The following is a 14,177-nucleotide window of genomic DNA, read 5'->3' as shown; positions in this document are numbered from 1 at the left end:
AATTAATAAAGTCAGAAAGAAAGTAATCAGTGTTTAACAAAACAGCCGCTAAGCAAGCTTTATATGTAAGGTCGTACTAATGTAGTTATATCTTATGCATATATTGTGTGACAAACTAAACCAAAGGTTATATACAGCATATGCATGTACATATATAATAATTAGTACAAAAGTGACGCGATTGAATCTATGTCACTATCCGGTGGTAACTTTATGCGTAATTACAAAAATATACAAACCAAAATTTCTTGTCCAACCACAAGAGGAGTGAAGAAGAGATCGAGACCTTGAAAAATGTATTATATAATCTATGTATTCGCGAAAAAATGGCGTTTTGAAAGTCAAACTTGTAATCGGAACTTTGAAAGAAAAAATGAAAGTGGTTATAAGTATTTAGTGGTTATAAGTGGAATAATATTGTATTACAAATAAATGTAAATTAATCAAGAACTGATTGTAGTGTTAATTAATTTTCGCGGCTGCTGCATTGCACCACCAGACATCGCGACAGAATTCTCAATTCCATCCTCACCACTTCGATGTCTGGAAATCCACAACAGCGCAATTTTTAAGCCATTTCTTGCTTCGCACAACCACTCTGTGGAACCAGCTGTCGCCGGGACTTTCTGAACCGATATGACATACAAACCTTCAAGAAAAGAGCGTACTCACTCCTTAAAGGCCGGCAACGCACCTACAAGCCCTCGGGTGTTGCAGGTGTCCATGGGTGGTGGGTGGTAGTCACTTTCCATCAGGTGAGCCTCCAGCCCGTTTGTCCCCTCTTACATAAAAAAAATACAGCAGAGCAGAATATGTAAACCAAAGGTTTGTTTATCTTACTCCTTCTTCGGTTGAAATAAAATACAATATTATTATAGTTTTGCGACTTTTTGTTTATACACTTTAAATAAAGTTATAAAAAATAAATAAATAAACTTTATTAAATCCATTACAGTTTTAAAAACAAAAAATAATATACTATATATAATATATATAAACTAGACAATTTTATTTAATGGATATATAAAGTAATTAGTAACACACAATTACAATAAAAATAAGTGACTGTCGAAAAAGCTTTTTGTACCCTGACACACTGAAACACATCTAAAAGGTTTATAATTTAATTGAACCATAGTATAAATTCAATTAAGTCGTATCTAAAAATTCCTATAACAAACATTTTATGTACATTATATTTCAACGTGTAAAAAGTTAAAAAAGTTGATTCCTATCATTTACAATTATGGCTAACAGAATAAAGTTAACAGGTAATAGGAATAAGAGCCTCTTGGGGGTTATGGCGTGACGGCAATTATACATTGTGCAAATGACTTGTAACCCTAATTAGGCGTTTTTTATAATTTCATGATAAAGTATGCGATACCTTAAGGGTATGTTAACGTTGAGGATAATAAATTTAAGCATTGTATTAAAGATGGTTTTGCTGCAGTCACTTGGACGCGTATTTTAATTACGCGAAGCAAATTAATAATGATAACTACAGGCTTCAGGTTGAAATTTGTGATTTGAATAATAAATTAGTGGCGTAGAATGTAGAGACCTATTTGAGTTGTGCAGTTACTAAGCGCGAGAGATATCAAGTAATGTTATACATTTTAAAAACTTGGATATGTTAAAAAAAATATATGTTTAATAATAGTAGGTAGTAAAATTAATTAAAGTTGCTAGTAAAATTGTTACATTTTATAATTGATATTTATACCTAAATAATAAATAAATATCGTGGGAAATTATTCACACACGGCCATCTGATCCCAAACTAAGCAGAGCTTGTACTATGGAAACCAAACTGATATACTACATATACTACTTTTCTTTTGTAAATACATACTTATATAGATAATTACACCCAGACTCGGGACAAACAGACATGTTCATGCACACAAATGTCTATCCTGGGTAACCTATATCCTTTTCTGTACCCTGACATGTATGTAATTTTCATAATGTTCAGTTGAGTAGTTAAGACAAAACAGACAAAGTGTAATAAACAAACACAATTTCACGTTTATAATATTAATAAGGATACCAAAGCCATTTGGCACCGTATATCGGTCCTGGATCGTTTATTACACATTAAACAAGAAATACTCATCCCAAGTTATATATTAATGTGTGACGTCTGTCCTGGCGGAACAACTTAAGCGTGAACGTATAATATACTAAACAACACAGAACACATTACTTAAGAGTAAAGTTACGAAATGTAAAACTCGTGTTATGTTTTAAAATGTTTATAATGGGTAATTACGTTTTACGTTAACGTTTTTTAAAGGTTTAGTATGAAAAGTTTGAAATTTTAAATTTGAATTTAGAATTTAATTTTTGCCATATTTAAAAAAAACAAATATTTATTATGTATCTAACAAGATTATATATATACGGTTGTTATATAGTTAGGAGATTTCTTGGCTCAAACAAACGCGTTGTTAAAAAAAAAGAAGTGCGCAGTGGACAAAAAGTTAAAGTAATTAATTAATGTGTAACGCAACTTGTGATTTGTGATGGTTCAAATATGTTATATGGAATTTTAAGAGTAATTAAGTGAGTATAACTCACTTAATCTACATCAATTTGTATGATTTGTGTTTTATTTTAAAATAAGAGTAATTCAAGGTTTTTATAAAATCAGTTTTCACTTCTGGCTGCTAAATATATATATTACGGTTGTCGGTTGACGGATAAAGGTCTCTAACGACAAAATAAAAAAAAACGAGGTGATACCGTGTTACTGTTAAATTCTGACCTATATTTGAAATATGAAGTCTCTTTAGTTTTTATAACATATTCAATATTATTATATTTACAAAAGGTTTGCTAAAAATATGTGTTAAGGATAAGAGTACGTGAAATAGTTACTACTTTTTGTCACGAAAAGCTGGTAACGGTCCTATACCTGAAGAGAAAGAGATTAGATCTTGCACCTGTTGAACAGTTTTCTAATAACTATTTATTTTCAAAAACATGATTTTGAAAAATTCTTCTAACATTTTTCTGAATGAAATAGACTATATCGTGTATTGAAAGGTATGTCGAGGGGAATATTTCTTATTTTTATTATTATTATTAAATGGGAAAATATTAAGATGATGATTAGATTTAGATGATGATGATCAATTATGTTAATGAATGATGAGTAAATAAACCATGTTAGTCACAATTTTGGCGCAACCACCTCGTATAAATTATATGAATTGATTCTTTATAATAGTTTGCGCCAACGTGTTAGGAAGGATGGTGTTAAAAAAAAAACAATGTCTTTCCTTGGGGTACAAGCTTGCTTCATAATTAATTCATCAAATTAAATTCAGTGGTTTAGCCGTCAAAGCGTAACAGACAGACAACGCAAGAGACTTATCGACTAAGATTCCGTGGTGGGCAGCGCATTAACGGTATAAATCTTAGCATATTGAGGTTTGAGGTAGCCACTAAGAACCACTAATACGGGATAAGAAAGTAGGTATTCTTGATTAAATAAAAACGTTAGTTTTATAACTTTGTCAGTAAGCCGATTATAGTATGAAAGGTATTTTCACAACCTCCAGCTTTCTAGAATATGCGTTTATATTTCATTGACTGAAATGAGCACCTGATTGAAAAATATTTTCTTGCTGAAGTAATTTCAAAAAAATTATACAAATTTACATTAATTTCAAAGATTTATTGCCTATAGTAAAATTGCTGTGTAAGAGAATTTTACAATTTCAATTGTCGTAAAATAACTTTACATTTGTAGTTAGTAGCGACATCTAGTAGAAAAATTACTCATAAGATTCATCAGGATAACAATTAATGTTGTCAGTGTTGTAGTCACATATATCTCCGCTAGATGGAGCTATTAGCTATTTGGATTGGATATTGTTCTTTAAAAACTCCGTTTAACGAATAATCTATTTCAATCCAAAAAGTAAAAGAAACAAACCTTAGTTTTTCGTATTTCATGCGATTTGCTAATTATTATTATATTATGAACTAGCAACAGTTAGGCCTCTGCCTCGAATTTTGCGGGCAGCGGGGCGGCGGCGGCGGCGGCGCGGCAGCGGGGCGGGCAACGCATACCTGTTCTCCAAACCAGCGGGCAGATCGCGCGGCACTATAGCGGTGTAGTGTTGTGTTCATGGTTGTGTTGTCGAGATATTTGTTTTTATTCGCGAACGAAATGTCTGAAAAACGGCGACATCTTTTTGATTCAAATTTATTCCTAACGCTCGATTTATTGTGGGCAAAAGAAGAAGTGGATCCCTACTATAGGGCAAGGAAAATAAATGGCGAGTTTTATCGAAATTATGAAGAACAGAGACAAAATCCCGACAAATTCTACGACTAATAATTGGTTAATTATTCTTCTATTTTTATGGTTCACATCTTTGCTGTTCCATATGGGTGTCCTCTCAAAGATTGCCGAAATAATTAGCTCTTGCACGTCCGAAGACATTTTGATACGTCACAAAAAAAATGTACAACACTATACCTACAATGCAGACGCGCAACGCGGGCGGTCACCGCTTGACTGGAGTGCACCGCTCGTTGCCCGCCCCCGCGCCGCTCCTGCACCGCTGTATTCGAGGGCCGGTCCATTTGATTATACGCGTAAGGGTCCGTTCACACAGACCGGCTCGGAGAGGAGAGCAGATTTTTATCACGTTGGAAACAGTGTTTTGAGTGATTGTAGTAAAGTTTATTTTTGCATTTGCACCTTTTTTGTCATTAAAAATGCCTGAACGCGCTTCGTGTGAAGTAATAAAAGGAGCCGACCGGCTCCGCTTGCGTGCTCTTTCTCGCTCGCACCCGCTTTCAGATCTCTTCCAGCCGGTCGATGTGAAATAGTTGGCGGCTCCGCTCCGGCCAATTCCAAGCGTATACGACCCGGTCTGTGTGAAAAGCAAAAAGCAGGCCGATCTGTGTGAACGGACCCTAAGATCCTGCCGCTCCCGCGCCGCCGCCGCCGCCGCCCCGCTGCCCGCGAGATTCGAGGCAGAGGCCTAAGATCCTGCCGCTCCCGCGCCGCCGCCGCCGCCGCCCCGCTGCCCGCGAGATTCGAGGCAGAGGCCTAAGATGCGCAAGCGATCCCGTGACGCCCTCTCGACAAAACGGGAGTGGGTACCGCTGGCTTTTTACAGGATATTCCTGCTCCTTCAGCGCCAGCGAGTTCCACATACCCCCTCACCTTTTTCAGATAAAAAAAACCCTATTAGCTTGTCCATCGTAATCATCGCATCTATACCCTATTCCAATCGGAGTAAGAATAAAGGTAAACACACTCGATTTACAAATTGCATGCAGTTTTCTAATTGGTCTGCTGTATTACGCACCATAACGAATTCTTGATTAATTTACCTTTATTTATAATACAACACTATTCCACTTAACTAGTTATAACCACATCAATTTAACTTTCGAAGTTCCGATTATAACTTCGCGGACCTTGAAAACGATATTTTTTAGCGAATCCATAGTGAATAACTGAATATGATAGATTATTCAAGATTTCGACCAATTATATCGGTGTCGAAGTTGTTTATTTGGGTTTACTCTTGTGGTTGAAATTGGCTAGTTACAATTCGGAACAATGCATACGGATGAAATGTGTGTACGGTATCACACGTCGATCGGCGTAACGCAGTCAATCTCGCTTGTTTTCATCAACTACAATCTTTATATACAAAAGGCATACCACTTATGTTCTCATATACCTATTTGGATGACTTGCGATTAAATTCGTGCAAAAACTGATCGTAGTACATTTTTTAAGAATTACTAAGTGGTAAAAATACGTTTAAACCTTGCATTAACTTAAATCGTTTTGGATGGATTATCAAAATCAGGCAAAATGAAATTAAAAACTTGTGTATTTATAAGTATTTATTTAGTCTTAGCCCTGTTTCTGCGCGATCTCGCGTGCTTTAGCCTTCTCGAGTTTAGCGATACGCGCGTTAGACTTGTTACCGAGCACACCACCGCCCCAGTGCCTGCGGAGCTCTTCGTAGCGCTCGTTGAAGTTCGTTCTGATGGCTTCAACCACCTTGGAGAAGGCGGCTCTGTCACCAGACTCCACCTGTGTAAATTAGTATTTCGATTAAGCCTTTTTTTTCTTAATACTATAATAAAGTTTCTACTAAACTTGTTTGTCTTAAATTAAATTTGGAACATTATTTACTGTAAGTACTTTTAAAACTAAAATAGAGCAACAATTTTTTACAGAAAAACGGATTTCACAAGGAATTATTAATATAACACTTTATGAATGATGGCATACTCAGATATTTCTCTTAGGTGGTAGAAAAGCTTTCCTCATGGCGCTTGGTTAGCAAATACATCATCACTGTAAGACCATCATACTAAATGCAAATATGTACAATGTACATTAAGAGCAAATTAAAGAAATAGATTTATATAAAAATATAAACCAATAAAGCAGTAATAAGATTTGTAGGCCTTAAGATGCCATTTAAACTTTTTGTTTTAGTTTAAAATATATATTAAGCTTCTTTAAATTGCTTGTAAACAGGTGAATAGATGTAAAAAAAAAATTAAAATAAATGTTTACAAGTTAATGTCATTAAAAATTATTCAAGCAATGGCTAAATTATATTTAAAAGAGTAACATAAGTCATTACTACTTTATAATTAATACAACTATAAAATCATTGAACACTGCTTAACAGCAAAAATAAATATAGTAAAAAGAAAAATTGCACTATGCTAGGCCTATTTTACCTCTTTTATTACAGCTTTATTAATTTAATAAAAAGTAAAAAATTATATAACTTACATGCGTCAGAGCTAAGCATGTGCAGGTCTTCCTGTGTACAAGGGCTCCGAGACGGGATTTACCCTTGACAATACAGTACGGCACACCCATTTTACGGCACAAGGCTGGCAGGAAAAGTACCAACTGAAACAATAACAAATTTTTTTTAATATATTTAAAATCGCCATCTTTGATTGAATTAAGAAAAAAAATAGCTCAGAGTCAATCATCTTCATGCAGCATATGATGATTATAGTTACCACAGCCTCAGGTGAAGAAATTCTAACATCATAGCAATTTTTCATATCATATTTTATGTAGCAAACCAATAATAGTAAGCTTGGCTCAGCTATCACTCAGTTGTATCTCTTAGACCTTTTTATTCAGTGGTAGAAATGATCCTTGACATATATTATACAGCCAATCAACATAATATTCTATATTACTGTCTTTTTTTCATAAACACTGATTTACAAGCAGTATGCAAACATTGGGTTGCTTTATCTTCTAATTACATTGTTTATTTTAAAGTAAAGGAAGAGGATATTTGTATCTATTCAATTTAAAAAAAAAAACAGGATATAAATTTATCATTATACCAAATTTCATTACAACCTACGACTTACACAATACACATACAAAAAATTTTTTTTTGAATGTTTAAAGTGTTAGAAAACGACGTTCTTTTTTTTACAAAAGTATAGGCTTAAGAATTAATTTCATAGTAGTTAAAAAAATAATTTCAATTAATTTAAATATCTAAAATACCTCAATGGGATCGACGTCATGTGCAATCACAACTAGCTGAGCCTTCTTCTTCTCAACCAACTTGGTGACGGTGTTGGTACCAGAGCGAATGGTGTTTGGCCTCTTCGCTGGTGGCTCTTCCTTCTTGGCAACCTATGCATGACAAATAACTTGTATAAGTACAATTCAAAATATGAATAGAATGTTATTTAAAGTTCATTGGATCAGAGATCTTGGTGGTTCATGGTCTTCATGGCAATCTGAATTGTTTTTATGCATCACTTCATGATTTGAATAAAAAAATATATGCAATACAATTTAACAAATCACATTAACACTTAAAGAGGAAGTTTTCTTTGTTCGTTTTTTTTTCCCAGATTCTAGCAGTAATTACTGGACATCATTGTTGTATATTGTGATCTGAGCACTTTATAAGCTGGCCAGTGATTTTGAGATTTCAAGTTATTAAAAAAAATTAAATATACATATAGCACACTACAGGTGGAAGCAACTTGTCTCAGTTCTTATTGTAAAAGAATTAATAAGTATTATACCTTAGCTTCAGCAGCTTTCCTCAGGCGTTCCTTCCTGACTGCTTCAGTCTCTGGTCTGTATTTCTCGAGGATCTTGAACAGACCCTTTGCTGAAAAATATATTTCACTTCGAATTAACAAAAAATATCTGTAACTTCAGGAATATTTAATTTCTTGTAAAATTCAGAGTTAAAAAGCTCGTATCGTTTTTAATAATCATTGTGATTCATAGTTGCATTTGGTGTTCATCATATAAAATAAAAATAAAAAAAGTATTCCTTTAAATAACCTAGTGTTGTTTATGGAGGGGTTTAGTTGTTAAGTAATGATGTATTCTTTTGAATTTTAAATAAATTATGACAATAAGAGAAATATAAGCATTTATTAACCATCTTTACAATAATATTAAATGTTAGGCTATTAATGTGTAATTTTACTTCACATGAATTTCCACAAGTACGCAAAGTCAAAATGGCAAAAAAAAAACTTATATGATTTATAGAAAATGTAGTTACATTAAGTTGTCACACTATAAAGTTGTAAACTGTACAAACCTGTGGTCTTATCCAAGGTCTGGGTGAACTGGTTGATTGGTGGCGGCACCTTGAGACGGCGTTGGAGTACGGCCTTCTGGCGCTGGATGCGAATGTACTTGGGCCATTTTACAAACCGGGAAAGATCACGGGTCGGCTGGATATCTTGGCCTGTTGACAATGACTTTATAGGTTAAGATTCATTAAATGTCGTGATAATGGGTTCGATATATACATGATCTTAAATTTTGCAATACAATGTTTTATTTATTTCTAATACTATATGATTAAAAAAGTTTCACTCCTAATTGCTAATTTAAACATCGAAAACTGACTAATTTATATATTATTTATTTAATGTTTCCACTTGTTCAATACCACAAGTGCAGTACTAATACAAATGAAATATTTATCATCAATAAACGTAACGAATTATACTAGCAATCTCATATCGAAACAAACGGTAATAGCATTCGAAGTAGTAAGAATCTATTTTATAGTTTAGATCTGACCAATCAGTGTTAAAAAGCTCGATATTTTGAACCCACATGGTAATTCAGGGTTAATTTTTTACATCATTTTGGTCATTAGCAGTAACAAATTAATTATAAAATCTTTAAGAACTTACCGATCGCAAAATTCTTTGTTCTCTTCTCGAAGAGAGGATTTACAACCTTTTTAGGTTCAACTTTCTTCACGACTAGAGGAGCAGCCGCTACTTTCTTTCCAACCTTCTTCTTAGGCTAAAAAAAAGAATACGTTACTAACTTTTGTCGTATAAACGCTAATATGATTTTTAATTATTCAACTTCAGCGATCTTGGTGATAATTCAAATGTAATCATACACAATCATTGAATAGTTATCATCATGGTTATAAATTTGAGGTTAAATATTAAACTGCGCGTTTACATTACTTATTCATAATATTTATGAAAAATAATTAGATAAAATACTATTTACAAGATCTAGAACTGTATTAGAGTAAATATTTTATAGTAATAGATTATGTTTGGGTGTTGTTAAACTAAAAACAACATTGACGATCCGCACTTACAGTATTAGATGTTCACAGGTTTTGTAATTTTTCCGAACAAAAATAATATAATATTATAAACGCACATGGTTTTTACCTTCTTCTGCACCATCTTGATTGAACTTTATAAATGTGATCTAACGGCCACGAAAGGATGCGTGACCGAATAAGAACACCAACCTTTCGGCAAAAATGGCCGAAACAAAAAGACAGATGCGGAGAGGGTAACAAACGTCAGCTAATATCACAGATAATAAAGCCAACAGATAAAAGAAAATACACTTACCAAGTGACTTATGTCAAAACAATGTTGCCAGACTAGATTTTATTTACAACGTTATGAAATAAATGCATATCTGTATCTAATTTAAATGAATAAATAAATTTACCAATATCCAAGTTAAATGATATCACTCTAAGAAATATTAGAAATTACAAAGAATAATACATAATGTATCTGAGTATCATTAATTAATAAAGTAGGCATTATTGGGCAAAATTTACACGCCACAATATTTATTTTCTTAAATATACAACAAACATTTATAGATAATTAGTTTTATATTCGTATTCTTAAGTTGATGATGATGATATTGAAGGTAGTTAAACTTACTATCATCAACAAATATTATTAAATATAGTAAAAAAATGTTCACATAATGTAACACAACACGACTTAACATTTTTTTTTTGTTGCATGGTCCAAACTTATATTTGCATATTTTTATTACGGGTCACACTTTTTTATGCATTATACGAAACAGTATTATTATTATTATTTTATTAGTAGCGTTCCGTCTTGGCTTTGCACGTGTAGCATTAAGCGGTACATAATCTTTTTGAGAGGACCAATGTTAAATCATACAACATTTTTCTATTACTGCATCGACTTACGCAGTGGTCAATTACCGCATAGGTAACAGCCAGGGCACGATGCCTCAATTTAAAATAAAGTCATAACCAGAACTATTTTGCAATTTTAATATGTTCACATATTTTATAAGTATTTATATATTGCATGACAGATGTCAGATATTGATAAACTTTGAAAGACGTATATATTTAATTATTGTTACAAGGGAAAACCCATAGATAAACGCAGAAAAAGAAAAAAAATCCATACGTATTCATTATTTTTACTGCCCGACTGGAATATCAGGAAATACAATTCTTATCGACTTAATCGTCAAATAAAATTAAATAACATGAAGTAACACAAGTTATAAACCTTCCTCGAAAAATTCTTCATCTATTGGATATAGAATAAAATTCGCATAGAAGTTTTAGAGATTTTTTTTTTTCGAAATGTGTAATACTGTTGGCCTTATTGGCCTCTACAGCGTCACCGGGCGGGATGGGCGAGTTGAACTCAGCCGGATGTTGGGAGCCACACAGGGCTCAAGAGAGACGGGCGTCCTAAGGGTGCCTCCTGTGAGGCCGGACCTCGGCCTAGGACTCCGTTGAAATCGGGAAGGAAAGTTTTAGAGATCAGCGCGCATATATAAGAATGTACCTGTAAATAAATATATATATATATATATATTATTATTATCTATCATCACTATAACGACTTTTAAAATAAAATGATTTTTAAACCTGCGCGCTTCTCGTTCGATATAGCATATTGTTTTGATCAATTTACTCAGCTTTGATATTAATATGATTGATTGCTTGTCAAATATTTAGATACCAAATTGATATATATTTACAACATTCCTTTTATTTTGCATGATAATTATAACTTCACTTTCATTTAGAAAATATGTGTCTTATATTCAAATTTAGGAAGGAAACGTAAACGTGTCGGCGAGATTTTATTATATAGAAACGAGTACCTTATCTCAGAATACATCCTGTATTGACTTTGCAGAATCGGAAACTAAGTGATATAAGTTATGTTTATTTGTCGTGTTATATACCTGTGCTTATCATAGTTTATACGTATACGTTTTATTACTTATTGGCACATTGTAAAGTCACAAGTTCAAAGTTTATAAATAGATTTGTATACTTTGTTAAAAAGAATCATTGGTCTGTGCCAACAAGATGCAAATTTTCCAATAAAAAAGTTTTATTTTATGACTTAAAACTAAAGGTTCGAACAAATCTAGAAAACCGTAAATATAGTTTTATGCCTGTCGTTAATTTACTCGAGGCTTGTACATAAAAATAATAAAATTGATTTTTATCACAATAATAAATAGAATAAACCCGTAATGTTTATTATATACTGTTCGATTATAATCTTAGGTAAAAAACAATTTCACTACTATTTTATGTCAGTTTATAATATAAATAAATAAAATGAAATAACGATTTCTTACAGTTCTTATAAATTCTTCTAAAAGCATCAAACTCGACATGGAAGCTACCATCAGCTTAGGTAAAGAAGTCATGGAGTCACTATCTGGTTTTTTGGGTGAAGGTTTAAATAACAGGCGATCTATGGCACCGGTTGTGGATGAAGATAACATCACAACTCTTGTTAGAACGGCAGCTCTTTGCAAGGATCTACAATTCTGCGTTCCAATGTGGAAGTTCACCGAGGGATATGTAATAGTACTGGCCAACTCTATACAAACTATCCTCAGCGGAATACTAGAAGATAGTTTTAAGACGTTTATATTTGAAGGTCAATTGAAGCTCTATTTGGAAATAGTGAGACACATTCTCGAGAATACGAATGAAAAGATAAGTGAGGGTAATGAGATTTATTACTGGATAGATGCGATGAAAAATATCTGTTCGAAGTTCCAAGAAATGTCGTCGATATTTATAACAGAGGAATTTCAGATCGACCCGAACAAAATAAACGAAGTTAAAAAAGAACTGAATCAAAAATTAACTATTACGACAGTCTTGGTAGAATTGAAGTATCAAACCGAATTGTGTGTTGAACACAATATTTGTCTCAAATCGTTTGAAATAACAAAAGCCTTGAATACGCTTCTTCAACGATTTAAAACATTATCTGATGAAAAAGTTAGACAGTTCATTAAGTATTTATATGAAGCACTCTTTGATACAGCGTTTTATTCATATATAAACGAAGCAACTGCACACGAGCTTCAAGTCATTTTAAACGATATGGCTTATTCAAAAGAAGTATCAACAAAAGATTTATTATTAATAATTCAAGAGATAGTTCAAACAAGATTGAACACAATAACAACGACCAGAGATGAAAAATTGTTTCACGACGCTCTCCTAATTCATGGTATTTTATCAGATATGGATCATATATACAGTGTACATAAATCGAAACCATTTGCTGAATTTTTCGAGAATTTTATAAATTGGACTGATTCGTTAGATTTCCAATTCGATAAAGATATACGCTTGGTTTTGCGAGATATCGGAGAGAAATTGTGGGCAGTCCCTGATAATTTGTTGGTGAAACTGACGAATGAAGTTAAAGTATTTCTGGAGTTAACTGTGGATCCTATTCCGAAAAATTCATAAAGGTATGAGTCGTTTTTTTTTTCAAATGAAAGCTGTATAAGCCGAAGTTCAATGATCTATAATCTCTACTTAAAATGTTTAAGTAAATTATTAAGTAAACCTGAAAAATAAAATTCAACATTCAACTGTAAGCTATTGGTTATAAATAAAATTTATTGATAGTAAATTTTATAATGAATTGAAAATTATGAAAGCAAGCAATCACTAAAAACCTATGTGAAATATATATAAATAAAATATAAAGTGAATAGCATTTATAAAAAAATACAAACAAATTTAATGTAATGAACAAGTATAACTTTTTAAACTTTAAGCCACCCCAGGGATTTTGAATTTCTTTAAAATCGAAATCCTTAAAAATTCTCCCTTATATTTCCAACTAATATAACATAATTGTATCTAAATCTGTTCTGTAGTTCGCCGTGTACTAACTTAAAAACAAAAACTTTTCAATGTAAGTTTATCATAAATGTATAAGTACATTTATTATACGGTAACTCCATAACAAGTTTCAATGAGTTAAGACGTGTTATCATGATATATTGAATTTTACGGACCTCACTTCACTTTGAAGCACGTAACGTGGCATTACGTATTCACTTCTCCTTCGGAAACCTCATCACTTTGTGAATATGTTATGCAATATCGAGCCATATTTACAGCAACTGGAAATACTCTTTTATATGATACTTGCGAATAATCGCGGCTTTGCTCGAGTCATAATAAAAAGTCCACTTAAATGGGATAATAAGGCCAAAATAATGTTAATTATGTCATATTTAAACAGTGCTTACATAAAACTTGAAGAAGTAACAAATATTCACATCACGCACAACCTTTCCTACTTATGATATGAGTGTTATTATAATTATTCTAGTAAAGAAAAATGAATTTAATTAATTATTGTAATGCCTCCTTAGGTATATATCTCCTTATATATTAGGTGAAGTATTTACATATGCTAGGACAACGATATCTCTGGCCTGACTTACACGTGAACATGCTTCATATAGTTGCCTAGGGGTAAAGCAAGTAATAGAAAAAAAAATACAATCCTTCTTATCTTATCAAACTATTCATAATGATAAAATA

At 32.5% G+C, this 14,177-nt stretch overlaps 2 protein-coding genes and 1 non-coding gene across 4 annotated transcripts in view; 1 reads left to right on the top strand and 2 right to left on the bottom strand.

Moving 5' to 3' along the window:
* Positions 1–5,868: 5,868 nt before the first annotated feature.
* On the bottom strand, positions 5,869–9,867 carry LOC126777634 (60S ribosomal protein L7a). Its single transcript, XM_050500747.1, has 7 exons — positions 9,721–9,867; positions 9,217–9,331; positions 8,610–8,759; positions 8,077–8,165; positions 7,544–7,675; positions 6,797–6,919; positions 5,869–6,079 (listed from the first exon to the last, which is right to left on the bottom strand). The coding sequence occupies exons 1-7, from the start codon at positions 9,733–9,735 to the stop codon at positions 5,897–5,899; spliced, it is 807 nt and encodes a 268-aa protein (XP_050356704.1). The 5' UTR covers positions 9,736–9,867; the 3' UTR covers positions 5,869–5,896.
* On the bottom strand, positions 9,099–9,172 carry LOC126780085 (small nucleolar RNA SNORD36). Its single transcript, XR_007670427.1, has one exon. It is a non-coding gene; the product is annotated as a small nucleolar RNA SNORD36 (small nucleolar RNA).
* A 1,878-nt stretch (positions 9,868–11,745) lies between the features above and the next one.
* LOC126777452 (uncharacterized) overlaps positions 11,746–14,177 on the top strand; it is a 39,042-nt gene continuing 36,610 nt past the window's right edge. For both annotated transcript variants that reach the window (XM_050500470.1, XM_050500463.1), the window contains exons 1-2: positions 11,746–11,873; positions 11,950–13,087. In XM_050500470.1, the coding sequence (XP_050356427.1) occupies positions 11,840–11,873; positions 11,950–13,085 (1,170 nt within the window). In that variant the 5' untranslated portion in view covers positions 11,746–11,839 and the 3' untranslated portion in view covers positions 13,086–13,087. The remainder of the gene's footprint in view (positions 11,874–11,949; positions 13,088–14,177) is intronic.

Source organism: Nymphalis io, chromosome 2, assembly GCF_905147045.1.
Source record: "Nymphalis io chromosome 2, ilAglIoxx1.1, whole genome shotgun sequence".
Lineage (NCBI taxonomy): Eukaryota > Metazoa > Arthropoda > Insecta > Lepidoptera > Nymphalidae > Nymphalis > Nymphalis io.
The sequence above is the reverse complement of the archived record's forward strand: the minus strand, read 5'-3'. Positions and strand labels throughout refer to the sequence as shown.